This window comes from Emys orbicularis, chromosome 2 (genome assembly GCF_028017835.1).
Source record: "Emys orbicularis isolate rEmyOrb1 chromosome 2, rEmyOrb1.hap1, whole genome shotgun sequence".
NCBI classification, from domain to species: domain Eukaryota; kingdom Metazoa; phylum Chordata; order Testudines; family Emydidae; genus Emys; species Emys orbicularis.
The window spans coordinates 146,719,057-146,746,898 of record NC_088684.1 but is presented as its reverse complement, the minus strand read 5'-3'; the positions used below and the strand labels follow the sequence as shown (position 1 = coordinate 146,746,898).

General features: G+C 58.9%; 1 protein-coding gene across 3 annotated transcripts; it reads right to left on the bottom strand.

Annotated features, from left to right (window-relative positions):
- Positions 1-2,224: 2,224 nt before the first annotated feature.
- ZMIZ2 (zinc finger MIZ-type containing 2) lies at positions 2,225-22,319 on the bottom strand. 3 transcript variants are annotated; one of them, XM_065398646.1, is made up of 18 exons: positions 22,270-22,319; positions 20,970-21,087; positions 20,220-20,422; positions 19,635-19,827; positions 16,103-16,366; positions 15,373-15,552; positions 14,822-14,887; positions 13,926-14,097; positions 13,186-13,327; positions 12,194-12,404; positions 9,400-9,505; positions 8,382-8,539; positions 7,999-8,066; positions 7,492-7,560; positions 6,102-6,349; positions 5,439-5,611; positions 4,529-4,783; positions 2,225-2,340 (listed from the first exon to the last, which is right to left on the bottom strand). In XM_065398646.1, the coding sequence occupies exons 1-18, from the start codon at positions 22,317-22,319 to the stop codon at positions 2,233-2,235; spliced, it is 2,784 nt and encodes a 927-aa protein (XP_065254718.1). In that variant the 3' UTR covers positions 2,225-2,232. The 3 variants fall into 3 exon arrangements, with proteins under 3 accessions (XP_065254718.1, XP_065254719.1, XP_065254720.1); XM_065398647.1 differs by lacking the exon at positions 14,822-14,887; XM_065398648.1 differs by lacking the exon at positions 14,822-14,887 and having other exon boundaries at positions 20,220-20,326.
- Between the last annotated feature and the right edge of the window lie 5,523 nt (positions 22,320-27,842).

Here is a 27,842-nt window from a genome sequence, read left to right as displayed (position 1 = left end):
CGCTTTGCTGCCTTTCATTTCTTCTAGCCCAGGGGGAGTCACTAGGCGGCCCACGGGGCCAAAGTTGGACCGCCAGATGCTTCTGAATGGACCCCGAAATCTTCTTATTTACTTATCATTATTATTTTTGTATTATTTTCTCTGGAGTCTGGACCTTGGCAATACCTGGATCAAGAAATTTGGTTATTGACAAAAAATATTGGCATTGCAGATATCACTGCTGTGTAACACCCCAGCGGCCATCCCCTCCCCATCCAGTTCTCCAGTCTGGAATGGCCCCACTGCACTGACTTCCCATCCCACCAGATTTCGGTTTGACCCAAATCAATCAGGATCACTACAACTTGGGATGCCGTTCCACTTAGCATCTCCCATGGCTGCTTCAGCACTACATTAGCCCACGTTTCTGGCATCTGCTAGCAGGGCTATGTGTAAACTGGACTCTGCATGTTCTTAGCAGAGGGCCAGGGTGAGGGGAGAGATTTGGAACCTGCCCCCCTCTACACCGATTTCTTTCTCTCTCTCTGGTGTTCCATGTTAAAGCCACTTCCCGATCAGAGATGTCTGGAGCCTTCTCATCCCTCAACCTGCTCCCATCCTGATCTTATAATACACGTTCACCACTTCAGACCAACAGCACATAGGTGATACAGTAAGCCCCACCAAAAAGAAATCCTTTAATATATAGCAATAATGAAACGGGATACACAAAACTAAACAGTCATCAGCACTCAGACACAGGACTCCGGCCTAAGAAATCCGGCCAGGGACAATGGTTTGGTTTTCCCTCGTCAGGCCGCCTCTGGGACCTGTTCTCCACCACACTGAATTCAGCCTTGGTTGGAGAGGGGCGCTGGCTGGGGGTGGAGAGGTGGGGCGGCAGGTTCCAAAACCACAGTGTTTTGGACTGACTCTTTGCTTTGATTTCCGGGGCTGGCTGGGCGTGTTCCAATCCTCGGCAGCCAGACCTGGCTTGGGTGGGACAGGCGTTTCGAATGTGAGGGAAGGGGTCCCGCTCTGGCTGAAGCGGCAGTCTTTGTGGTGCGGGTGGTCCCACATGGAATGGTCTATATTACAAACTAGGGAGCATATGCACATTTATACAGAGGACTCTTGCCCCGGGGCTGGGGGACCCCAGAACTAGACACCAGAGCGACCCACTTGCCTTTAAATATATTGGGTTTGTTTCCTTTAGTGTTTCTAAACTATGTACATCGTTGTGCTTGTAGATGACCCATCACCAGATGAAGTCAGTCTGTCAGGGCGTTTGTGGAACTGCCTGGTCTTTCTGATGGAGCCAGGTTCCTTTGCTGCTGCTGCTGCTGCTGCTGCAGTCCCAGGGAAAGGAATGGAAGAGGCTTTCCAGACCCCCCCCCCCCCGTTCCACTGCAATTCATCATTGGCCCAACCCCGCTGAGCAGGGAGCGGAGGTGGATCTCCAAGCGTGCTCCTGTGATGTTCTGACATTCCCAGAGATGGCAGGGAGCCAGAGCACATGAGCACTGGGGGCGGGCCTGAAGCCAACTCGGTGCTGTGCCCATCTAGGAGCTGGGATGGGTGGAGATGGCTTCTGGAGGCCTTCAAAGGCAATGCTGTGTCTGCTTCGCCAGGCCCTGGGAGAGAACCTCATACTGGGCTCCATGGCTCTCTGCTTTCCTTCAGCACGTGTCCCCAATGGCCTTAGGCTGTGCGGCAATGTACACAGAGGTGCCAGTCTCCATCCTGAACCTCCATGAGCCCAGGCAGAGCTGAGCATCCTAGAGCCAGCAGAGGAAGCCAGCGGGAGGCTGGGTGCCACCAGCCCCATTCCAAGAAGTTGCTTTGCTTTGTTCTTCTCCAGCTGTGGTTTGTAGGACACCTCCAGGGCCGATCAGTGGGGCCAGTACACCCAGCATGTTGGTGACCTGGCACGTTAGCATAGCCTGAGTGCGTCTGTGTCACGGAGGCTCCAGGAACGGTCTCAGAGGGCCATCTCCGTTGCACGGGAAGGATTCCCAGAGCCAGCTGCTCCAGGGTCCCTTTTGTGGGGCAGGTTCTGAGAGTTCAGACAAGGGGGTTATTGTCCAGGCCAAAGTCCTGGGCTGCCTCAGCCCTGGTCCTTGCCCAGTAGAGAGGAGAGGCGCGTCTGGGAAGCTGTGGGATGGATGAGTGTGGAGGTGCCTCAGGGCAGAGGCAAGGACGAGGGCATGGAGGGCCTTTTGGCCTGGTGGCTTCGTTCTATCGGGGATGGCTTCAGTTGTTCTCAAACAGGGAGAGCAGGTCGTCGTTGCTGTTGTTGGGGAGATCTGGTGGGCCCAGGTAGGAGAGCAGCTCGTCGGGGTTTGTCAGTTCGGGAAGAAGCTAAGGGCAAGAAACAGAACGAAATTACTAGGGCACCCTGGGCCCAGAGAACGCCACGCAGGTGGCCCATAGCCAGCAACAACCCGCCCAGCCCCCTGGGGAAAAGCCAGAGCTGAGGGTGCTGCTCTGGACAAGGGGAGAAAGTAAATGGCACAGCCACAAAAGAACCCAGGAGCCCTGACTCCAGCCCCCAGAACCAACCTCTCAGTGTACGGCCTTCTCCCTGCTGCAAGCAGCACCCAGGAGCCCTGACTCCAGCCCCGACTCTAGAACAGACCCCTAATCTGGTGACCTTTCCTCTCCATAAAGCCAAGCTCCGGGCTATCCCCTCTCCACCCTTGCATTCCCACATGGAGAGATCAGCTTCTGATCAGGCACACCACTAGGCTCCAGAATTTGGGAGCTGCCCTCCAGCCCTCTGTTGGGGCCACACCATGACCTCCTCCTCAGGCTATAAAACACTACCCAGGACGGGACGTTTGGCCCCATCTCACCCAGCCTGGCATGTCAGGCGACAGCTGGTGCGAGGGCCCAAGGCTGCCCAGAGAGCTGTGGTGAGCCAGTGTTGCCCAGTTTGCTCTGGGCATGGCAGTTCAATGGATTTCTTCGGCCTGCTTTTGAAAACCCAGCAGGAGTAACTGCTAGCTGAGCACCCATGGAGCAGAGGGGGATGGGCTGGGAAGAGGGGCTGCAGCCTCCAAGTCCCTGCCCCACAGAAGCCATGTGGAAAGGTAACCTTTTTATGTCAGCCCCCAAAATAGGCAGCAGCTGCAAACTCTCCTGCAGGGAGATCAGGAGCCAGAGGGTGGGGGCAGCATATTCCCCCAGTGCTGGGACCTTCCCCACTAACACCATGGTCCCCATGTCCAGTCACAGCCCCCTGGGAAAACAATGCCAGCTCCCAGCAGAGAGGGGGCAACTTGATCCTCAGCTAGATCCAGCAGCTGATGTGTTTGGCAGTCCCTCCCCGGACAGGGGCAAGGGAGACTCCCAAGCCCCGGGGGCTCCTGGTTCAGAGCGAGCTCAGAGCGAATGTGAACAGTGACATGTGGTGCTGCAGGGCTGGGGAGAACCGGGTCCCCGCTGGGGCACGGATCTCTGGAGCGATGACGCGTCTGGGGCAGGCAGAAGCCAAGAGCCGAGCCCTACAGTGCTGCTGAGAGTGCACTAATGAGACACCTGTGTGGCGGGGGAAGGCGACAGGAAATTCCAGCCGCTGCAGATGGTTCTGGGTTCAGCTGTCTGGGCAGAGTGGGATTAGTGCTGGCTGGAGGCCTGAGACAGCGCAGCGCCCATGGGGTGGCAGCCTCGCCAATGCCCGGGGGGTCTCTGAGCAGACATAGGAAGGGGATGCACAAAGGGAACAGCATGAGGAAGCACTGGCTATGGGCATGCCTCCTCTTCCCCCGCCCCTCTAATGCAGCACCAGCCGAGTGGAGCTCAAACCCCTGACCTACTGCCCAGAAGAGTCTGACGGGGGGATGGGATGGGGATCAAGCCTCATTCCCAACCCAAGACCATCTGCGCCCCAGGCCTGAGGCCATAAGTCCTGCAGCCAGGAAGCCTTCGGGGAAGCCAGTGGGAGCCAGACCACGTGGGGAACAAACCATACCCTCCGCGGGGACTGTGTGGTGAAGGCACTCGACTGCACTCCCGGAGGGCATGGCTCAGAGTCTCACACCTCCAGCTGCCCTGTTGCAAGGTGGGGGCAGATCCATCGATCTAGGGCAGTTCAAGGGGGTCGGCTATAAGGCTGGCTGCATCGCCGCCTCACGTACCGCTGGCTCTGAAACTGATTTGCCTTAAGTGGCGCGGGGGAACTTTGAAGAGCACATGTCCCTGCAGCCCTCCTGCCCTGGGGCAAAGGCCCTGAGCATGTGGGGATTTTTACTTCGATAGCAGGGGGCACTGAGCTGGGCTCTTTGGCACACAAGTTTCTCAGACCCCATCCCCAGTGAGAATGGGAGCCGGGTGCCAGTGGGCTCAGCCAGCAATGGGCCCAGGCACTGTTGGCTAATCACAGAACTGGGCTTCAGTCCGGAAGGTCCCTGCAACTAGTGCAGACCGGTGCCTCAGGGCTTCCCCTGCCCTGCTTAGAGACAGAAGACTCAGTGCAGGGGGGAGTGCAGCCCCCCACACTAGTCCCAGAGCTGGGCAGGGCACACTCAGGAGGAGTCAGGTTACTTACATCGAGGGAAGGCTCTGGCCCTTCCCCAGCTCCCGGCATGCCCGGCTGCCCCACCATCCCAGGCCCAGGGTTAAAGGCAAGATCCCCTGCGTGTGCTGGACCCCCGGATCCCGCCTGCCCAATGGGCTGCCGGGACTGTGGGGGGGGAGGGTTCCGATGATGGAGCTGCTGTCCCGACTGGCCACTGAGGTTGGGGTTATGAAGCCCCTGCTGCACAGGATTGTGGGATGGATCCATCCTGCCAGATGGAGGCATCTGAGAGAGAGGAAGAAAATCTGGCGATGAGAAACCATTCTCTGAGGTGTGGAGTGGCCAGGCCTGAAGCAGGACCCCAGCGTCACACCCAGGGCCATACCGACACCCAGCATACACGCCTCCCCCTTAACAGCCCCACAAACATGCCACTGAGATGCACCCTGCCCCACACTCCCCTCACAACCACCCGTGGCCCTCATAGAGCCTGGTATTTTACAGCTGATGTGAACAGGCAGAATGGTGCCCCTGCATTCCCACCTTCCTGAAGAGCCTGCCACACTGCCCCCTGTGGGGTGCGGGCCGTGGCGAAGCGAGGTGCTCTCTCACTCACCAACTTCTGGAGATTGGGCCCTGGTTCTGGCTCTCCTGCACCAGATAGCAAATAACCACGCCCGCTTCAGAAACCCACCGATCAAAGGACAGGATGCTATTGGGCAAGGCAACATGCTGCCAAGCAGCCCGGGCATATCCAGTGAACCAGCTGTGAGCTGGCACAAACACTAGTGAGGAAGCGCAGCGTCCTGCCAGCTCCACTGCTCAAGGGCCTGGGAGGAACAGCTCCCACAGACAGAGGTGGGGTCACCCCAGCCACAGGGAGAGCACTCCCCTCCCACACACACACAGCCCCTGCCCCCTCCAGGGAAGCCCAGCTGACCTGTCCGGTGATGGAGGGAGCCGGTGGCTTTTCGGGGGTCAGGAGGCTGCTGGGAATGTCCGATTGGTAGGAGATGGGGGGAGGCCCTGGAGTGAATTCGTTTAACGTCGGGGTGCCGGGGTTTGTGGGAGGGAATGAGTCCGGGAAACTGCCGGGGCCGGAGAAGCTGGAACCTGCAAAAGGAAACCCTGTCAGAGCAGAACCAGGTGTGCCAGGGTGGGGCGGGGCGCTCTGAGGAAGGACACCCATGGGCAGTTCCCTGGGAATCCCATCATGAGCTGCTGGGCACACTCAGCTCCAGGGCACCTCCCTGCACTTCATCCAGCAGCAGGGTCCTCTTGGCCACCCTGCCCTGCCTGCTCCCCCAAAAGGAAGCCAGTGGAGACCCCGTCTTTGTTCCTTCCCTCTGGTCAGAGGCCCCCGTTCCTGATGCCTAGCCCATCCCTCCACCCAAAGGCCCCATTCCCTGCTCCCTTGCCTGCCCCCCTACCTGAAGGCCCCATTCCCTGCCCCCCAACTTGAAGGCCCCCTTGCCTGCCCCCCCACCTGAAGGGCCCATTCCTTGCCCCCTTGCCCGTCCCCCTCCCCAACCTGAGACCCTCTCTCCCCTTCCCCCCCAGCCCAGAGGCCCAGTCTGTCCCCCCCCCCCCCCGAGTCACTCACTCTGGCTGCTGTAGTCGCTGGCACTGCCGCTGGTGGGCGGGGGCTGCAGGGGCGTGAATGGTGAGGAGCCGGGGCCCAGGGCGGCGATCATCTCCATGACATTGGGCATCACCATGTGAGTGGGGCTCATGGTCCGGCAGCGCTTCAGCACAGGGCCGTCCTGCTCCTCCTTGATGTGAATGTCGGGTTTGATGGGTACTGGCTTCCAGCTGCACGTGGGGTCAATGGTGATCTCCTCATAGTCGGAGCTGGGTGGGCACAGAGGGGCAGGTCAGAGCGGGCAGAGCTCACACACCTGCGGGGACCACCAGGGCCCCTGACATCAGCCAGCCTGGGGCAACTGGGCTACGGCTGCAGCAGCCCTGGGCGTGGCAGCTTTCCAAGAGGGGTGAGGAAGGAGCATGGGGGGCTGCATCCTGGCAAAGCCCTCCAGAGACCCGTTGCCTGTGCTGGGAGCTGCGCTAGCCCCTGCTCTGGAGCCGGCCTCTCCCTTCCTGGGGGTGGGCCGGACCTGTTCCCTGAAGTCCCTGGGTTTAGCTGGGCAGAGGAGTCAGCAGAGAGGGGCTGTCATGATGAGGGCTGTGGAGAGATGGGGTGTGGGAGCAGGGCCGGCAGGGGGCTCTGTACAAGGGGCGGCTGCAGGCAGGGCCCAGCCTTCCCAGCCTCTAGTGCTGGTCTGTCCTGTTAGTCATGCGGAGGGGCCAGCTCAAGAGCTGCAGGGACTGGAGCCCTCTGTCAAGGTGCAGCCTTCCCCCCAGTCTGCCCCAGGCTGTGCTGGAGGGACCCCTCTGGCGGTGGAAGGGGAGGGGTGTCCAGCGCTCTCTGCTGAGGCTGCTAAGATGGGACTTTTAGCTGGACACACCTAGCCACTGCCTGAACCCTGCACTGGGCCCTGGGGACAGGCACAGCCCAGCACTCAGCTCAGTCTTGTTCTGGGGTCCCCTGGGAAAACATATTGTTCCCCCCTCCCACTAAGCAGGGGTCTCTGGAGAGCACTGCAAGGTGCTCTGTCCCACAAGGCATAGCTCTCCCATCCCTTGGGCTCCCACCCAGAGCTGTCCATTCCCCAGGAGCCCCTACCGACCCCACCCAAGTCATGTGCTGCCCGGACATCCCTCCACCGCACACAGGGATTCCCTCTTCAGCCCCTCCGCCATCTGCCCTCTCCTGGGCGCGGGGGACGGGGGGGGGGGTGGGAGGGCAGGGGGCAGGTCAGGGGTCTCCAGAGCAAATCCCCTAATCGGCCTGGCTTTTGGGGGGCAGGTTGTGCCCCCAGACAGACACTAACTCCACCAGCTCTCTCTCTCTCTCTGGCACACATCTGCCCTCTGGTGGCGAGAGGGAAACACAACAGTGCAGCACAGTGCGGGAACTCAAGCAGGGCACTTACTTCTGAATGTAGATCAGGATCCCCAGCATGTACTGATCCACCTCTAGTCCTTCCAGCAGGGCTGTTTTACTGAGGACAAGACAAGGGAGGGGTCTGAGAATGGAGCCCAGTCACACCATTCAGCTCCTCGTAGGAGCTGGGGACTCAAATCCAAAACAGCATCCACAGCCAGAGGAACCTAGTGCTGCTCCCCTCCCCCCACAAACCCCCTGGGCCCTGAGAGTGGGTCATAAAGCACTGTACAAAGGTGGGTTGGTATCTTTATCCCCGTTATACAGAGGGGGAAACTGAAGCATAGAAAGGGCAAGTCCCAGGTCACCCAGCAGCAGAGCTGCGGATAGGACCCAGTTCTCCAGCTTCTCAGCCCCCTGCTCTGAGCACTAGACTCTGCTACACTGGTGCCGCTCTCCCCTGCCCCGTGACAGCAGTTCAGCTGGAGTGTGAGGGGGTGGGGAGTGGGGGGGGGGTCAGTCTGGGCTGCCCACTCCACAGAGCACGACCACTCACTTGCAAACAGGACACCGCCACGTTCCCCTCTCGCAGTTCAGCTGCAGGTAGGACTCCAAGTCGAAGCACTGAGCAGGGAGAGAAAGTGAGACAAGCAGTCACCCTGGGGGTCGGGGGGGGGAGAAGGCAGCAAAGTGCTGCCTCCAGGTGGCAGGGAGAGAGACAGCCCAGGCACTGGGCTAGCAGCCTAGCCTTACAATGTCCCCAGTGAGGGGTCTCCCACCCCTTCCCTGGAAAGACTCTTCTGCCGCCTGAGAGATCTCACTGCCATTCTGTCCCTTTTCCACTAGTCAGAGCCCTTTATTTCTGGTCCTCTCAGCATGTGTCTGAGCCCAGATGCCTGGCGGGGAGCACAAGCAGTGTGGGGGTGGGGAGGGTCTCACCTGTATGTGCCTGCAGTCATGCCCTCGGGCAGGGAGCTGGATTCTCCGGAAGGTGATGGGACACTTCAGCGACACCTTGATAGCTGTCTGCTCCACGCCGTCCTCCCCATTGGGACCCGGAGTCCCTGGGATTGTCCCGCTGCTGAAGTTTCGCTTTACTAGGTATTGAGAGGGAAAGGCCATTGAGAACAGCACCGTCACTTCCTGGGGAGCTGGGCTCAGGCAGAGGGAGGTTCCAGGCCTGGGGAGCCAGCCTGCCAGGAAGCTGCACGGCCCCTCACTCCAACCCCTTAGGGAGACTTGCTTCACATGGCAGGGCTGGGAGGGGAGACCAGCAGGGGGCTAGTTAGAGTGGGGGGGCGTGTGCAGAGTTAACAGGCAGTGCTGGGACCAGGCCTTGCCGCCCTTATGGGTCAGCTGGTGGCAACTCAGGCTGGGTGTGTGTGTGTGTGTGTGTGTGTGTGTAAGTGCTGGTCACCATTAGGGTGCCCCCTGGTGCTCAAAGGCATGCATGCCACCCCTGGCACAAGGAATTGGAATGTCAAGGGTCAGACGCCCAGATATGTATGAACTGCACTAGCCCATTGCGATGGGCACCTGAGCCAGCAGGAGGGGAGAGCCCTTAGGAACACACCAGCTGGGCTTGGATGGGGGAGCACTGACTGGTGCCCTGATTACTAACTCCTTGCCCTCCTCTTTGCCTTTCACCCGAGGATCTCCAAGCTCCTTAGTCACTAATTGACTGTGTGGCAGCTCAGTATCATCTCCATTTAACAGCTGGGGAAACTGAGGCACAGAGGAGGGCAGGGGCATACCCAAGGTGAGAACCCAGGAGTCCTGACTCCCAATCCCTTTCTCTAACTATAAGCCCACAAAGACAGAACCCAGTGCTGCTTGGAGTTCCTCCTTCCAGCTCCCATCCACAGCAGCTCCACCAGCAGCACTGCCCACAGGGCTAAGGCCTCCAAGCTCATGACACGTCAAAGGAGCCATCTTGCGGCCCAACGGGGGCACTCACTTTTGGTGATGCAGTGCTCGGCTGGTAGCAGGCGCTTCTTTATTAACCCTTGCAGCACTGACCGAACGGAGGGCCGGTGCACCAGTTGCAGGACAAAGAGGTGAGACTGCAAAGAGGAGGGGAGAGAGGTTAGCTGGGCCGGGAGAGGGTGAACATTTGTGCGTGTGCACAAATCAGACCAGCGTTGCCATGCCTCTCCCCCGGTGCCCCCAGGCTTCCATATCCACATCTATCGATTGCACCGGTAGATCCCCAGGGCTCTGCACAAGAATCCCAGCCAACAGGCTCCACTGAACTGTCTCGTTGAGCCTTCTAGTGTGTCTGGAGTCCCTGGCCCTTTTAAATGGCCACCCACACTCCTAATGACATGGCTATAGACTGTGTCCAGTATACGTGGTCAGGGCCACCCTGCATCTCATCCCCAAAGGCTGAGCAGAGCTTTCCCAGCTACCCAGAGGCTGAACCCAAAGCCCCTTCTAGGGGGACATTATGGGGGCAGCAGTAGTGCCACCTAGGATTAAGGTTGCTCGACACTTCCCATTCTAAGACCCCTTTTTTAGCTATTTATAACTTTGCCAAATGTTAACTGCTCAGGCTGAACTTTTCCACACCGAGAGTCTGCTTCAGGCTGCATTTTCTGGGCCAGTTTCAGCGAAAAGGGCTCAGCTGTTTCCAAGACCAAGACTAGGGAATAACACCTCGTTTTGCCCATGGTCAAAAAACTCTTGCAAGCATTTCGCTGAGAAGCTCTAGCACCCCCACGCTTTGGGGCGGGGGTTAAAACGTGACAAGGGGTTGCCCTCTGGTATAAGCAAAGTGCACAGGCAACCTACATTGAGGAATTTCCTAGCTTTTGAGTACTTGACTTTTCAACCTTAATGTTCTTTTCACACGAGGTGTGGGGTTTTTTGGTGTTGGGTTTTTTTTGGTTTTGTGTTTTTTACTGTAATATGCCATTGGAACATCCGACCAAGGGCTGGGATGAATTCTCCATCACCGGCAAGGTTTCAATCACAATTGGCTGTTCTGCTAAAAGATCTGCTCTAGTTCAAACAGGAATTAATTCAGGGCAGTCCTATGGCCTGTGTTATGCCAGAGGTCAGCCTAAATAATCCGAGTGGTCCCTTCTGGTTCAATAAGCTGTGAATTTAGGTTCTCTCTCATAGTCTGCTCCAGGGAACACAGAAATCCAGTTCTGGTTCTTTCCCTCCCTCCCAGAGTCCAGGCTGTGACTTCTGGAATACCTGCCCCAGAGGTCAATCCACCTACCCCAGGATGCGCTGTATCTCCAGCGGATGGGGCTGCCATGCTGCTGGTCTAGCCGAACTTGGTTAGTCAGGGCTAGATTTTCTGTTGGGGGGTGGTGCATGCTGGGAGTAAGGAACCAATTGGGAACCATCCCAACCATTAATAATCTTTTGCCCTTCTCTGGTGCCTTTAAATGGTGGAGCTCAACATGCTTTAACTAAGCAAGCCTGGAAGGTAAGTTTAGTGTGCACATGGCTTAGGCCACACTCCTTCCCAGAGCTAGGAACAGAACTAAGGAGTGAGTTCCCATCTCTAACCATTACTCCACCCTCCCTACTAACGCCAGGGCTCCAGCTCAGGACTCCTGGATCTCACTGCTCTGCTCTAACCAGCAGACCACACTGTCTCCAATAGGCGAAGGTACGGGTGCCCCTCTGGGATGCTGCTGGATGGAGCATGTGGATGCTGTGAGATACAGGTGCCCTTGGGAGGCCATGCCCACATCTCCTGGCCTGGCAGAGATGGTGTGTGGTGTCTGGCCTCTGACTGGCCGTGGTCAGGAAATGGGTTTTTATTCCCATGAAAAATCTTGGGTTTTCGTCAAAAAAATGAAAACTAAAATATTTCAATTTGGTAATGCTGCTGTGGTGCCTCATAGGAGTTGTAGTTCAGGTGCCTCATGCTCTCATTCTCTATGGGCTGGACTTCAGTTTCTCCTCCTGATGAAGGCAGGTGGTGGTATCATGGGAGTCCCTGGCTGTGGTGCATCATGGGAAAGCGAGTCTGGCTCGGGAACCTGGCCCTTAGAGTAGAATGTTGCATAAGAGGAAAATGAACTACAACTCCCATGAGGTGTAGCAGCAGCATTGTCGAATGGAAACATTCAGCATTTGTTTCTTTGATGAACAATCAAAAATGGAACCAGGCGATAGACCAGAGCAGATCTTTTAGCAAAACATCCAACCTTAATTTAAAAAATGTCAGTGATGGAGAATCCACCATGAGCCTTGGGAAATTGTTCCATTGGTTAATTACTCTCACTGGTAAAAATTTACACCTTATTTCCAGTCTGAATTTGTCTAGCTTCAACTTCCAGCCAGTGGATCATGTTAGACCTTTCACTGCTAGACTGAGGAGCCCATTATTAAATATTTGTTCCCCACGTAGGTACTGACAGACTGTGATGAAGTCACCTGTTAGCCTTTTCGTTGTTGTTGAGCTAAACAGACTGAGCTCTGTGAGTCTCTCACACTCAGGCACGTTTTCTAATCCTTTAATCATTCTTGTGGCTCTTCTCTGCCCCCTCTCTAATTTATCAACACCTCTCCTGAATTGTGGGCACCAGAACTGGACACAGGATTCTAGCAGCGGTCGCACCAGTGCCAAATGAGCAGGACTGGGCCCACGGTGTGATGTAACTTTACAACAAGCATGTGTGCACACATATACACACACACACGCTTGTGTGCATCTGGCAGGGTCTGCGAGCTTGTCAGTCCGTGCATGTACTCGAATCTGGGCAGGCAGGGGAGTGCAGGTCACTTACACAGCAGCAGGCGGTGACGGTTATCTGGATGGTGTTCCTCCCAGGCTGGCACACCTGCTTCAGGTAGAGGGGCTTGTGAGAAGTCTTGTTGTCTCCCCGCTCGATAGTCAGGGGTGTGGCATTGACGCTGACCTGGACTGAGGCCGGCCAGTTAGTGTTCATCTGTCGGTCCTCGTGGTGGTAGCATTTGAACTGGAGCTCCAGGTCAGGCCTTGGGCAGGAGGAAAGCTAGCTGAGTGACCCCAGAGAGTTCTTTGGACGGGCTGAGGGTGGCGTAGAGGGAGATAGGCTAGGAGCCTGTGGAACAGGGACTCAGGGTAGCTCCAGGGCCAGGGGCGGGGCATTGGCCAGGTTCTCTCCATTGCCAGAGAGAAGGCAGACGGGATGGGGTTGTGACTCAGCGGTGAGGATCCTAGCTATGAAGGGGCCAGAGGGCAGTGCCTTGGGGTGGAGGGACCAGAGGGTGATGGTTGGACTGGGGCGTGGGCAAAGGAGCAGACGCAGCTGTGGGGAGGCCTGCCCCTAGGGGGATGCCAAAGCTGCTGCACAGCCAGGAGGGCCAGGCACTATCCCGGTGCCAGGACTGCCCCGGCGCTGGGCCAGGCTGCATCTCCACCAGCAGGCGTGAGAGCGGCCAGGCCAGTGTGACGATGACCCAGAGTCGTAACAAGGAATTTTTGCACCTGAGGCAAGGGCTGGCTTTAGGCTCTTCGGCGGCAATTCGGCCACCGAATTGCCGCTGCCGCCGAATTGCCGCCGAAGAAGCGGCGGTGGTAGAGCTGCTGCTGAAGCGCCGCCAATCGTGGTTTTTTTTTTTCTCCGCCCCGCTTGGGTGGTAGAGCTGCGCCCCTCCGTTTTGCGCGCCTGAGGCAAGTGCCTCACTTGCCTCGCCCTTGTTACGGCACTGCGATGACTCCAGTGGGATGGGGGGGGGCCTCTGCCGGCGCTAGGAGTGAGGGGGGCTGCGAGCGGAGCCAGGGGGGAGGCCTCACCTCAGCATCAGCGTCTTGTAGACAGAGTCACGGAGCTGGAAGACGTGGTTGCTGACGGCCAGGTTGTGCTGGAGGCGGAAGGGCTCCAGGACCACCCCGTCCCGCACAGGGAAGGTCAGGCGCAGCTCCTCGCACGGGTTGCCTGCGGTGGGGGGAGGAGGGCTCAGGCTGGGGGTGGGCCAGCGGTGCAGGGCCATGGGCACCGGCAGGCACCGCACCCGCAGCACCACAGGCACCAGCTGCAGAGGGCGCCAGGCCATGGGGCCGGCCTGGAGCCCCCTGCCCCTTCCTCCCCTCCCAAACATGATCAGGGGGCAGCGTCCTGTCCTCCCCTCTTTGGGTGGAGCCCCAGATGCCCCTCCCCCTCTGCTAGCTCCTCCCCCGACCTGATTCCACCTCCCCAACTGCCATGGAACCCCCAGTCCCTCAACGTTCCATCTGCCCCTTTAGGGGCCGTGCCCCCCAAATTCCATCCCGGCTCAGAGAGACAGACCCCTGTGCTGTTCCCCCTTGCCCTGTGGGCCGGGAGCTGCCATGCCCACGTCTAGCGAGGCCGCGGAGCAGCCAGGGTCTCAGCCCAGGAGCTGCTGCGTTTCCCTCTGCTCTGGATTCATCCCCCCACCTCCACGCTCTCTGCAGCACCCATGGGTGATGGGCCCGGGTGGCCCAGCTGGTGGGGAAGGCGCTCCTCTGCTTCCGGCGCCCAGGCTGGATCCCAAAGTCCTGCAGATGGGACTCACCCGAAGGCGACGGGTGCAGGGAGCTGATGCTGGGCTTGATGTCTGTCAGGAAGGGAGACTTGACGTCCTGCCCTGGGGACATGTATGGCGGGATGGTGCTTCCGGGCGTCATGGGCGGTGTGGGGTTCCCGGGCAGCGGGGAGCTGGGGTAGCCAGGCATAGACCGGCCAGGCTGCAGGGAGACAAACACACCGTGGCCGTCAGAGCAAGCCCCACCCGGCCTTTGGGGGAACCCGACCTTTAGCACAGGGGACGCGTCCCCTTAGGGACTAGGAGGGGAACAGGAGATATGGGGGAAGCAGGAGGGAGGTAGAGGTAGGGGGCCTGCTCCTCTGGGCAGAGATGCCAAGGAAAGAGGGAGGCTGGGAGACCCCTGGAGTGCAGGGAGAGCTACCGGTGCCTCTAGAATTTACTTGGCATGCCCATGAGCAACCTGCCAGATGAGCCAGGGGACTCGGGGTTGGAACAAGCACGCCCCTGGGGCAGCACTGGGTGGTAGCACCTGGGGGGCAGAGTGGGCGGAGTTCCGGGGGACAGGACTGGTGGGAAGCTGCAGAGCAGGTGCAATACTGGCGGGCAGAGCAGGTGTAGTAGAGTGGACACAGTACTGGGAAGGCAATGCTGGGGGACAGAGGGGATGCAGGACTGGCAGGTAGCACCATAGGGGCAGAGAGGACACCATACTAGGGTGGTAGGACCCGGGGGGCCCAGCGGGCATAGTACTGGGAAGCAGTACTGGGGTTGAGGTGCAGAGCAGGTGCAGTAATGGGGCAGTACCAGGGGAGGCAGAGCGGACACAGGAACAGGGGGCAGTACTGGGTGCAGAGCAGGCCTGGCTGCCCCTTAGGTCCCAGAGCAGGGAGGTGCCAGGGCTGGCCCTCGGTGTGGTGACTCACCCCGTTCATGGAGGCCTGGCTGTAGCTGGTGAAGCTGGCATTCTGCCCATTGAACTGGTCAGTTGGCTGGGAAGAAGATGACCCCAAGGCACAACTTTAGAGGAGCATCCCAGTCCTCAGATTTCAGCCCACCCCAGACCCGCTAGACTGGCCTCCTCATCCCATCCTGGGGGGGCCTCATCTCAGGGTGTAGGCAGCAAGATGGGTCAGGGGTACAGGCAGGAGCCATGGGGTGCGGGAGAGGATGGTCTTGGGGCTAAAGCTTGAGCCTGGGAACCAGGACTCCTGGGTTCTTTTCCCAATTCTGCCTTGCTGGCTGACCCCAGAAAAGCCCATTGGGCCCTCTCTACAATGGGGTTCAGCTGTGGGAGACAGAGGGTTAACTCCCCAGAAGCTCCTGGAGCAGGGGGCACTGGAGCAATTGGGGGTGAGGGGCAACTTTAAGACAATGTGCTCCCTCCAGTAGAGGCTGCCGTATCCTACCCCGTACAATGCCCCCCAACACCCTCCCCCCATATAGTCTCTGCAGCGTTACCCTGACAGTTAGGTACCTTGTAGTATGGTCCGGTGGAGCCAGAGGCGGAGAGGTACTGGCCCATTCCTTGCTGCATGGGCATCCTGTGGCCAGGATATGAAGGGGATGGGGCAGATGGCTGGGGTGCGCTGGGGGCATACTGGGCAGCTTGGGTGGGGTACTGGGCCCCCTGAATGTACTGCTGCCCAGGGTAACCCTGAGAGGGAGAGAGAAGATGGCATCACAGCCCTGAAAGCACGAAGAGCGGAACCCCCCATGCAGCCACCTCTGGGAGGCCAGCACAGAGGTGATGCATCGCTCACTGCCCAGCAGTGCTGAGCAAGACTCCAGAAGAGCCATGCCCAGTAATCGGCTGAGTCGCCCCAGTCAGGCTTGAAGCTGAGAGCTAGGAGCCTCGCTGAAAATGCTGCCTCCCCCAGCACCATTGAGTGCCTCCACCCTGGGGGCTGGAGTTTGTGGGGCCTGCAGTAGCTCCCTCTCCTCTAGCCCCGGGGAACTCTCGGCTTATCACTTTTGGCAAGCTCAGGGTTAAAGCTGGGCATCAGGTCTCTCCTGAGGGGACAGAAGAGGTTCCAGAGCTGCAGGGCTCCCAGCCTCCCCAGGCAGGAGCCAGGCCCAGGACCCCCTCCTTGGGCAGCGGCAGGCTGGGACCCAGCATGAGGGGTCACTCTGGGCTGTTTAATTGCAATGGGACACAAATCCCCTGCCCACTGGTCATGTAAGCCTCATCCCTGCTTCGTACTCACGTCACTGGAATACGCCCTCTTGACCCCCTGCCGGGGGATCTGCTGGCTCTGTGGGGGCCCGGGGTACCCATGCTGGGGCAGCCTCTGTCCTCCATACAAGGGGGTCATGCCAGGGGCCCTGGCGGGGTTCATGCTCATGGGAGACATTGCTGAAGGGCCCATCACACCCCCCATGCTGGCAGGGTTCATCCCAGCTGGCACAGTGGGTCCACGGGGGCCCGAGTGAGGCAGGAACTGGCTGTTAAATGGCTGCCCGGCCCCCATCTGGAGAAATAAGTAGAGAGATCAGAACCACTCGGAAAGGAAACAAAGCACATTGGGCACTGCAACAATTCCTGGTTCACACCCTAGCACTCAGCACTGCCGAGGTGTCCAGCACCAAACCCTATCACTGACCCCCCGACACCCATCACTGACCCCCGCACATCCAGCACCCATCACTGACCCCCCCCCAATCCAGCCACATCACTGACCCCGCCACACCCAACCCCATCACGGACCCCCCCACACATACACCCGTCACTGACCCCCTCCACACCCAGCACTGAACCCCCTCACACCACCAACCCCATCACTGACTCCCCACATACACCCATCACTGAACACCGCCACATCCAACCCCATCACTGACCCCCCACATACACCCAGCACTGAACCTCCCCACACCCCAACCCCATCACTGACCCCCCACATGCACCCAGTACTGAACCCCCCCCACATCCCAACCCCATCACTGACCCCCCACATGCACCCAGTACTGAACCCCCCCCACATCCCAACCCCATCACTGACCCCCCACATACACCCATCATTGAACCCCCCCACACCCCAACCCCATCACGGACCCCCCCACACATACACCCAGCACTGAACCCCCCACACACCCCAACCCCATCACTGACCCCCACATACACCCATCACTGAACCCCCCCCACACCCCAACCCCATCACTGACCCCCCACATACACCCATCACTGAACCCCCCCACATCCAACCCCATCACTGACCCCCCCACACACCGCCAACCCCATGACTGATCCCCACATCCACCCAGCACCCATCATTGAACCCCTCCACAAGCATCCCATCACGGAACCCCCCATACACTCCCAGCACCGATCACTGACCCCACCCACATATAACCCCATCACTGAGCCCCCACAGTACGGGGAGATTTTGGCAAACCCAGTAAAGTGCCCGGATCACTATTGCTTATTGCTAAAAGCAGCCAAGTCAGCAGGCCGTAAAATGGCCATGCAGCAACCATAACATAACCAAGGCAGGAGGGGAGGGGGTTTTGGGTGCCACAGAAAGGGCAGCTTGACCCTGCATCCTTCCTGATAAGAATTGTGTTGAAATTGTGATATATGCATTTTAGAAAAATAGGAAACTTGTCTATATGTGCCCTCAGGAATGTGTCTGTCAGGGCCTCAAGGCGTGCAAACTCTGGAAAAAACCACAACTGGTTAATGGATGATCAGAAGGAAACCTTTTGCTTGACCTTTGAAACTGCTTGCTTAATAAGTTTTCTTTAACTGACATGTCATTGTATTATTAATGTATAAATAAGGGGGAAAAGTTTGAGGTAGTTGGACTCCTCAGGAGGGGTTCTTCAGGGACTCTCCCTCTGGACACATCTTGCGGTCCCCACCGGCAGACGGAAGATTTGGCCAACGGAAGGCTGCTGCTGTGCCATTCGAGAGCCACACTCAGCTCCGGTAATTATCGAGGGTTGGGGGTGTTTTACTAACCTGTTGCAGATGTGTGTAAGTGCTTGAGACTAAGTAAAGTTTAGCTTTAAGTGAAAGCACTCTTGTGTTGTCCTGTTTGTGCCAGTCATCTATCGGTCGGACGGCCGTGTCTCCCCTGATTTATTTCCTGACACCACCTCGCACAGGGTAAAAGTTACCAAGAGCTTTGGGTTGAAAGAACCTCGGGTAACACACGCACCCATCACTGAACCCCCCCATCCAATCCCATCACTTACCCCCCACATACACCCATCACTGACCCCCACCAAACCCAACTCCATCACTGACCCCCCCCACGCACCCATCACGGAACCCCCCAAACAACCCCAACCCCATCGCTGACCCTCCTCACATACAACCAGCACCCATCACTGAACCCCCCACACCCAACCCCATCACTGACCCCCCACATACACTCGTCACTGACCCCCCCACGCACCCATCACTGACCCCTGCATGCACCCATCACTGAACCCCCACAACAAACCACATCCCTGACCCCCACATACACCCATTCCTGAACCCCCCCCAAACCAACCCCATCCCTGACCCCCCACATACACCCATCACTGACTCCCTCTACACTCAGCACCCATCATTGAACCCCCACATACCCAATCCATCACTGACCCCACCACGCACACATCACTGACCCTGCCACCCCAACCCCATCACGGAATCCCCACATACACTCAGCACCTATCATTGAACCCCCCCACAACCAACCCCATCACTGACACCCCCACACACTGCCAATGCCATCACTGACCTCCCCACGCACCCTTCTCTGATCCCTCCACACCGACCCCATCACTGACCCCCCCTGCACCTATCATTGAACCCCCCCACAACCAACCCCATCACTGACACCCACACACTGCCAATGCCATCACTGACCCCCCCATGCACCCTTCTCTGATCCCCCCACACCAACCCCCCCCTGCACCCATCACTGATCCCCCACATCCAACCCCATCACTGACCCCCCCACGCAACCCCACACACATCTCCAACCCTATCACTGACCCCCCACATACACCCAGCACCTACCACACCCAACCCCACCACTGACCCCCCACATACACCCAGCACCTACCACACCCAATCCCATCACTGACCCCCCACATAACTTGTCACTGACCCCCCCCCACGCACCCATCACTGACCCTCCAAATACACCCATCACTGACCCCACCCACATATAACCACATCACTGAACCCTCCCAACCGAAACCCGTCACTGAGCCCCCATGCACCCATCACTGACCCCCCAACATCCAACCCCATCACTGACCCCCCGATATACCCATCACTTAACCCCCCCGCACCCATTACTGACCCCCCCACACCCCAACCCCATCACTGAACCCCCACATAGACTCAGCACTCATCACTCACCCCCCCACACATGCACCCAGCACCCAACTCCCATCACTGACCCCCCCACCCCATGGACATCACCTACCCCACCCCACACATACCTACCACTGCCAGAGCACCCATCTCCCCTCCTACACATCTATTAGTGCTGGGTTTCCCACCAACCCCAACACCCTGCTTCTCCGCTGGGGCACCCAGCACAACCTAGCACCTATCACTGCTGGGCCCCCAGAACGCCAACACTGCTCCTGTTGACGCTGAGGCACCTGTGCACCATCGCCAGCCCGTACCCACCACCGGGGCTCCTGGGCCCCAGAGTTACGCCGACACCCCATTTAATACTACAGCCTAGTGCCCCCGGCCTGCTAGCAGCTGGCCGGCCGAGGGGGCACATCTCTTACCGCTCCGTACTGGCTCAGCTCCTGACTCTGTTTCTCCTGCAGGGCGGCCACTGTGGCCGTGGCCGTGGCCGTGGCTGTGGCAGCTGCTGCGGCCACAGCGGCTGCAGCAGCCGCCTGGGTGAAGTCGGCTGGGGGCCGGCCCGTGTGCGAAGGGAGGCCCATGCCGCCGGGGCCATTGGGGCTGCCTGCATAACTAGAAAAAGGGGGGGGAAGTCACAGGGCCGTTTCTGCAAAGGGCTGTGGGACTCCCCCCATTGAAGGCCGTAATGGCGTTTCCTCCCTCCCTCCCCCCCCCCCCCATCTCTCAGAAGAAGCCTCCATCCCATCCCAAGACTGGGCTCCCCAGTGCCATCAATGATGGTGGGAGGATGGGGATGGCTCTTTATCTGGCCAGCAGGGGGAGCACAGCACCGCAGTTTGTGTGGGCATGGGGTGTTTGAGGGCTTATTAGAGAGAATAGCTCCATTCTCCCATCACACCAGGGCTGCCCATGACCCTGAGAAGCCATCGTGCTCAGCAGAGCACTCCCACCACACAGAGACTGGGCATGACACCATCCGAGCCCTGCCAAGGCCTCCCCCTTACCTAGTGGTGAAGCCCGGCCCCCCGGGGTATGTGCTACGGCCGTACATCCCCTGCTGCACGTAGCCCTTGCCGGTGGCCCCCTCCGGGAAAGGCTGCTGTCCCATAAACTGAGGCGAGTTCATTCCAGAGCCGCTGCCAGCCATGCCGGGCATCATGGGGTTTCCAGAGGCGTTTCCCCCAGGGCCCATGGGGTTTCCAAAAACCTGCACAGGACAGATCCCAAGAGAAGTGGTGTGAGGGGGTGAGAGAGGCAGCACCCAGCCCCGGGAGCCCCTCACCACACCCCCTTAGCCAAGGGGCTGCAGCCCAAGCCCCAGCAGTGTGCCTGGGGTGGGGGAAGGAAAGAGGGGGATGGAGGGGTGAGGGGGGCTGGTGGAGGAACACGTGTGGGCACAGAGTTGGCAAGGGGCGGTGTTTGTGGGGAACTGATGGAGTGGGGGTGGTGTGTGGGGGGGAGATGAGTTGGCAGAGGCAGAACGTGAGGGGCTGGGGTTGGAGGGAAGGGAGCTGGGATGGAACATATGTGGGGGGCTGGTGTGGCAGGGACAAAGGGTGGGGAGAAGGGATTGGCAGAGGGGCAGGAGGTGGGTACAGGTCCCAGGACTGGTCTCAGGGACGCTTTCCCCTTGGCAATGTTTTAGGGGCTCCCAAAAACACCGCAGCTCTGGGCAGCTCTCTAGACCTTGCCCTTGCCACACCCAGGGGACCCCCAGCTGTGTCCCCGTGACTTGGGGAGGTGGCCGCGGGTACCTGGCTCTGGGACGTGTTGTTGCTGACGCCCCACACGGTGGTTACCACGGAGAGAGATCCTGCAGGCTGATTGGTGCTCTGTTGCCAAGGAACTGACTCGTATGCAAATGAACCATCACTAGAAAGAAAACAAGGCCATTAAAAATCCCTTTGGGAGGTTGGTGGGGGCGGTGGTGCAACTGGACAGACACACGTGGCCAGGGCTGGAGGCATCCATGGCCAGAGAGGGGGCTCCGGTGGATGGGGAGGAGGGGGGTGGGGGAAGGGAAGTTATTTAAGGTAAGCACCAATGTGGACACAAGAACCAATGGATATAAACTGGCCAGAAACAAGTTTAGGCTTGAAATTAGGTGAAGGTTTCTAAGCATCACAGGAGTGAAGTTCTGGAACAGCCTTCCAAGGGGAGGAGTGGGGGCAAAAAACCGAACTGGCTTCAAGACTGAGCTTGATAAGTTTATGGAGGGGATGGCCTGATGGGGCTGCCTACAATGGCATGGAGCCGATCTGCGACTGCTAGCAACAAATACCCCCAACAGCCAGTGATGGGACACTTGATGGGGAGGGCTCTGAGATACTACAGAGAATTCTTCCCCAGGTGTCTGGCTGCTGGGTCCTGCCCAAATGCTCAGGGTCGAACTGACAGCCAGATTTGGGATCAGGAAGGAATTTCCCCCCAGGTCAGACTGGCAGAGAGCCTGGGGGGGTTTTGCCTTCCTCTGCAGCATGGGGCCCGGGTCACTTGCAGGTTTAAACTAGTGTAAATGGTGGAGTCTCTGTAACTTGGGGCCTTTATATCAAGATTTGGGGACTTCAGTAGCTCAGCCAGAGGTGAGGGATCTGTTACAGGAGGGGGTGGGCCAGGTTCTGTGGCCTGCCATGTGCAGGAGGGCAGACTAGATGATCATGATGGTCTATGAGGTTATCTATGAGTGTTGGGAAGAGCTGGGATGGTATCTGTTGCCAAGCAGGAGGTGCTAAGTTGGGGGGATCCATGATGGGGGAGGAGGCGCTGAGTCTATGTGGGGGAGCAGGGACAGGGCAGGAGGCAACACAAGGTGGTTATCAGCGAGGTTTGTGTGGAGCTGATACAAGACACATCACCCCGTCCTCTGGTGCCACGTGGTGGGTAATGCTGGAGATGTGCATGGGGAGCTTTGTTGCTCTCCCCATCCCAGCCGGCAGAAGGGGTGAGGGAGGACCCCAGTTCCCCATACATCTCCCTGGAAAGCCCACCCCCAAATTCCAAGGTGTGCCAGGGACAGACAGACGGACTGACGGACAGACGAACAGAAACACTCACCCATGCGGCGTGGGCGGGAGGGATGGTTTCATTGGGTTCATGGAGTTCATTGGCTGCAGGCAGGCGAGTGGGCTGCGTGCTGGGTCTTTGGGAACAGCGACGGCTGCTGGGTGGCTCCAGCCAGACTGGGGAGGGATGGACAGAGCGCCAAGGCATTAACACTACAAGGAGGCAGCAGCCACATGGAGTGTTAGCTCTCTAGGCAGGCTCTCCTGGCATGGGGCACTGCAGGGGGAGCTCCAGCTACTCCAGCCCCGGCAGAGGGCGCTACGGGGAGCGGGGCAGCAGCACCAGCTGTGGGGGGAGCGCCCAGCTACTACAGCCCCGGCCTCTCCCAGCAGCGCCAGCTGTGGGGAGCGTGGCAGGAGTGCTGTGTGGGGAGACCTCTTCCAGCAGGGGGCACTGTAGGGAATGGGGCAGCAGCTCTGGCTGGGGGGGAGCTCCCCGCTAGACCTGCACTGGGAATGGTTTTCCCTGTGAAAATTATTCCCGTTCCATGTCAGAACACGATTGCTCACACAGCCCCCAACCCCTCGGCACCCCCACATTCCCTGACACACAGTGATGCCTCTCTGCCCGTCTTGGCCTGGGTAACCCTTTCCCCAAGGTGCTAATGCTCTGCCACCTCCTTGGGGGTCCATGGGGTGGCCCCACGCTGCCCCTAGGAGACCCACAGGGCAGTACTGGACACTGAGCCGTGGTGGCAGGGGCTGTGACTCAGACAGGGCTGGGGAGAGAGCAGGGCAAGGCTAGGCAAAGAGCCGATGCGCTCGCCCACCTGCTCCGCCCCCCACGTCTGCTCTGCCTGCTGAAGCCCCCTCCCACTGGCCATGTTTCTCCACCCTGCTGCACCCCCTCTCCATATCAATGGAGGCTCCCACGCAGCCCCATGACATCTCATGAGCATGATCAGGCAAGGATGGTATCTTTATCCCTGGGTGGCAGAGGGCTGTGGGGAGGGAGCTGTCACCCAGGGAGGCTGGAGCTCAGCCAGGAACGGCACCCTGGAGTCCTGAGTCCCAGGTCGCACCCGCCCTCCTCCTGGTCCATCCCTGGCACCCCACAGCCTCCCCCCGACTTCCCAAGGCCGGGCGGGGGCAGACCCTGGCGCCTTGCACGGTGTTTGCGTCCCAGCCCTTTGGTCGGGTCAGATAAGGTGAACCCTTCAACTCAGTTCAACCCCCTTAGGCTGGCCCCCTGGTCTCACCCATCCCCTTGTATTGGGCCCCCAGAACTCCTCTCTTGCCCCCCCCCAATGACGTGCGGGGGCTCTCTTGAGGGGAAGTGGTCACATTGGCTCGGCAACGCCAACTACGTTAGCTTCACAGCGCAGCCAGCAGGAACTTGGCGTCCTGCCCAGATCTGGCAAAACAAGGTCCTGGCATGCGCGGGCTGGAGGGCTGGCCTAGTTTCGCTGGGTTAACTCTCCCTGGCCCATGGGTCGCAGCTAGTGGCATGACGCAACCAGAGCAAACCCACAGCACCTGCTGTCTGGCTCAGGGGCCACTACGCCCCAGGCACAGCAGGCAGGGGGAGAAGGTCTCTTTAGGAAACGCCCTCTCCCAGCAGGGGGCTCTGTCGGGGGCAGGGCAGCAGCGCTGGCTGTGGGTTGAGCTCCTGGCTACTCCATCCCTGATCTCCCCCAGCAGGGGGTGCTGTGGGGGTGGGGCAGGGCACTGGCTGTGGGGGGAACTCCCAGGTACTCCAGCCCCAGCCTCTCCCAGCAAGGGGGGTTGTTGGGGGGTGGGGCAGCACACTGGCTGCGGGGGGATTTCCCAGCTTCTCCAGCCCCAGCCTCTCCCAGCAGGGGGCACTGTGGGGAGCAGGGCAGGGCACTGGCTGTGAGGGGAGCTCCCAGGTACTCCAGCCCCAGCCTCTCCCAGCAAGGGGGGCTGTTGGGGGGTGGGGCAGCGCACTGGCTGCGGGGGGATTTCCCAGCTTCTCCAGACCCAGCCTCTCCCAGCAGGGGGCGCTGTGGCGAGTGGGGCAGGAGCGCTGGCTGTGGGGCGCCCTGAAACGTCCCCGCATGCAGCAGCATGCCATCCCAAGCACAGTGAGGAAGGAAAGCGTCTCCGGCTGGAACAGCCCCGACCAGCTCCTGGATCCTGTTTGCAAACACGAGGTGGAGCCAAGGCCTCCTGGCGGGGAGCCGGCAGCGCGGGAATCCAGCACGGCCCTCTGGAGCAGAGGGAAAATAAGGCGGGGCAAAGGCTGCCCTCCCCCTTTGTGCCTGGTGCTGCGGGGGAAGGGAAGCAGGCCTGGGGTTGGGACAATAACTGAAGCCCCCCCTCCGCCCAGCAGCCTCCACCTCTCAGCCATGGAGCACCAGAGCAGGGGAAACAGTAAACCCTGGCTCCCTGCCACCGCCCGCTTCCCTTGTGTGCCGGAGACAGGCCTGTAGCCAGAGCACCCCACACCCCAGTCAGGGGCTCCCGATCCCCGTGGGGAGCCTGGGATCCTGCCTCAGCAGGGACCTGTCTGCCAGCTGCCCCTCCACCCGCTAGGGGCAGGGGCAGCCTCTCCCCATATGGGCAGTGCCTGGCTGAGCAGACAGAGGAGGCCTGTCTGGAGCGAGGGGGAAGGGGGCTGCTGGCTGGGCCCTCAATGGCAGGCTGCTTGGCTGGTACTCCCAATGGGGGAGGGGAGCGCATGAGCTCAGCCGCAGGAACAGGGGCAGGATGCAAAGGGGCTGCGGGGGAGGGAGCCCGGTGCATGGCGGGAGGGGGGGAGGGCGGGAGCTGCTCATCCCCCCCATGAGCTGCAGGGCTGGGGGGAGGCCTGAGAGGGGAGCCGGGGGAGGGGTGTTCACAGGTGCTCTGCTTGCCACAGGAAAACTACAGCAAGGATTGTTACATCTCCAGCACTGAGTCCCCCCCCCCCCCAGCCCACCCACTTCCCCTGACCAGCTGGTCCTTAACTAATGATCCAGCCCCAGTGAACGGTGCTAAACCCCGTCCCTAACTGACAGGATGTCCCCAATCTCCAACTCCAAGCACCCACCAGGTTTCCAGACACCGCCCTGAGCTCTGCCTACACCCACCAGGCACCTTAACAAAGACCTCACTTTTATTAAGTTCAACCCGCCATCCCCCCGCTGCAACAGCTAAAATCCCAGCTCTTTGGGTCAGGGACTTCTTGTTCTAGGTTTGTCCAACACCTGGCACTCTGGGGTCCTGGTCCGTGACTGGCACTCCTAGGCACCATTGCAGTGCAATTAATAGAGTAAGACAGAAAGTACTCAAGTTTAAGGTCCCACTAGTAGCATCGGCTCAGCACCTATGTTATGCTGCACATTTGATCCCAAAGAGAGGAACAGAGAATTCAGGTGTGAGCCCCGGGGCTGAGGTGGCAGTGCCATGGGAGTCTTAAGTTCTGAACATAAGAACAGCCAGACTGGGTCAGACCAAAGGTCCATCTAGCCCAGTATCCTGTCTTCCGACAGTGGCCAATGCCAGGTGCTTCAGAGGGAATGAACAGAACAAGTAATCATCAATTCTGCATGTATCTTTTTGCTCTGATCTCTGCGAATTTAGTGCTGCACTAACAAAGTTCTTTGGATTGAATTTCCTAGGTTTTTTAAGAGGAAAAAAATCCATTGCTTTCAGACATCCCTTCAACCAACAATAATGTTAATACTCCTAACCCGCACTCTTCATTGCTTTGCAAAGAATGGGAGAAACTGAGGCACACTTTCCCCTCACACAGTCACTTCCCTCCCTGGGTGCAGCCCCAGGAGAGGAATCCAAATTTAGGGGAGTGGCTTCACCAAGCATCTAGCAGGCCAGTGGGAGAACTGGCCATAGAACCCAGTCTCCTGAGTCCCTATCCAGTGCTATATCCACTAGGCCACACAGCCTCCCCAGGGCAATCTTCGCTAGCTGTGCACAGATTCTGCAAACAGACCCAGATGAGCAGGGTCAGAGCCTCACCAGGGCTTCATCCACACAGATCCGCTTGTCCAGCCCTTGGGACTTAATATCTACTGCTCAAGCTCAGCGTGTGATTTTCAACCATTTCAACCTCAGTCACTAAACCAAAAATATTTGGTCTCCAACCCAAGCCAAGGCCACAGTCCCCAGGAAGGCCCTGGAGTCAAACCTCAGCCGACTTTGCCCTGAATACGGCTGGATATTTTCCCCACCTCCAGTGACTCAAATGGCTTTTGCTCAAATTTTCCAAAATAAAATAATAAAAAAAAACCAATAATTTCCTTCAGGCAGACCCCCCAAGCCTGGAAAATTCCTGCCCCAGACAGCGCATGTTTTGGAAAACTGTGAACATCCAAGGGCTCGTTTGGATTAAAACGTAGAAACAAAATCTCTCAAAGCCTTTTAGAAGAGCAAACAGCACGTTCTGGTCCAGTGTCAGACCCCATTTCCCCTTCCCCATAGCTTTTCTTCCAGACTAAGCACAGCTGCAGGCTAGAACATCAGTTGCAACAATGTGTTACCATTTATCACCCAAAGAGAGAAACACAGTAGGTCACATGCACACACTGCCATTATAAATTAACCCTGGAGTTACTGGACTAAAGTCCAGTGGTGTGCAAAGCACATGTCTAACCTTCCTAATATCAGCATTATGAACCCACCTAACTCACCTGTCTCCTGTACATTCAGGTAATCAGGCTCTTTCCTCCACTGCAAGGCCCAGCCTGCTCACTGGGGGGAGGAGAGAGGTGTTTTGGACCACACACAGGCAGGGCTGCCCAGGGGGCAAGTGGGGCAATTTGCCCCAGGGGCCCCCACGAGAGTTTTCGGCGGGCCTTCGGCAGCAGGTCCTTCAGTGCCACCGAACACACCCGGAGCGAGTGAAGGACCCGCTGCCGAAGACCCAGAGCTTCTTCTGCTCCAGGTCTTCGGCGGCAATTCGGCAGGGGGTCCTTCACTCGCTCCGGGACCCGCCGCCAAAGTGCCCCGAAGACCCGGAACGGAAGGACTCCCGCCGCCGAAGACCCCAGGCCCCCTGAATCCTCTGGGCGGCCCTGCACACAGGTCTGTTTGTGACCCCCTCACCCATACACACCGAGCACCCCATAGGCCCAGCACTGCCATCCCAGCTAGCAGTGCTGGGGCAGTGTGGTTCCTGGCACTGCCCAAACACAGCACCCTCTTCCCTAGTGCTCAGCAAGGGGCCGGGCTGGGGTTTGACTAGCAAATAGCAGACCCTGATTGGACCCATGCACTGCGGGGAGGGGGGGGGAAAGAAGTGCCAGGACTCTTCTCCAAAGCCCTGGGTGCGAGGGGGATGCCCACCTGCACGCCCCCCGCCCCCCCCCCAAGAGAAGGGAATTCAATTCGGCTCTCTGACTGCCCACAACACAACAGCCACTTCAACACTGCGTTTCTAGCACCGGGCCTCTGAAGCCTGTGCCAGGGGCACAGATCCAGGTCGTGTTCCCTTCCCAGCACTGGGCACCCAGAGCCCGCTCCACGGGCACAGATCCGGGTCGGGTTCTGTCCCAGCACTGGGCACCCAGAGCCCGCTCCAGGGGCACAGAGCCAGGTCAGGTTCTGTCCCAGCACTGGGCACCCAGAGCCCGCTCCAGGGGCACAGAGCCAGGTCAGGTTCTG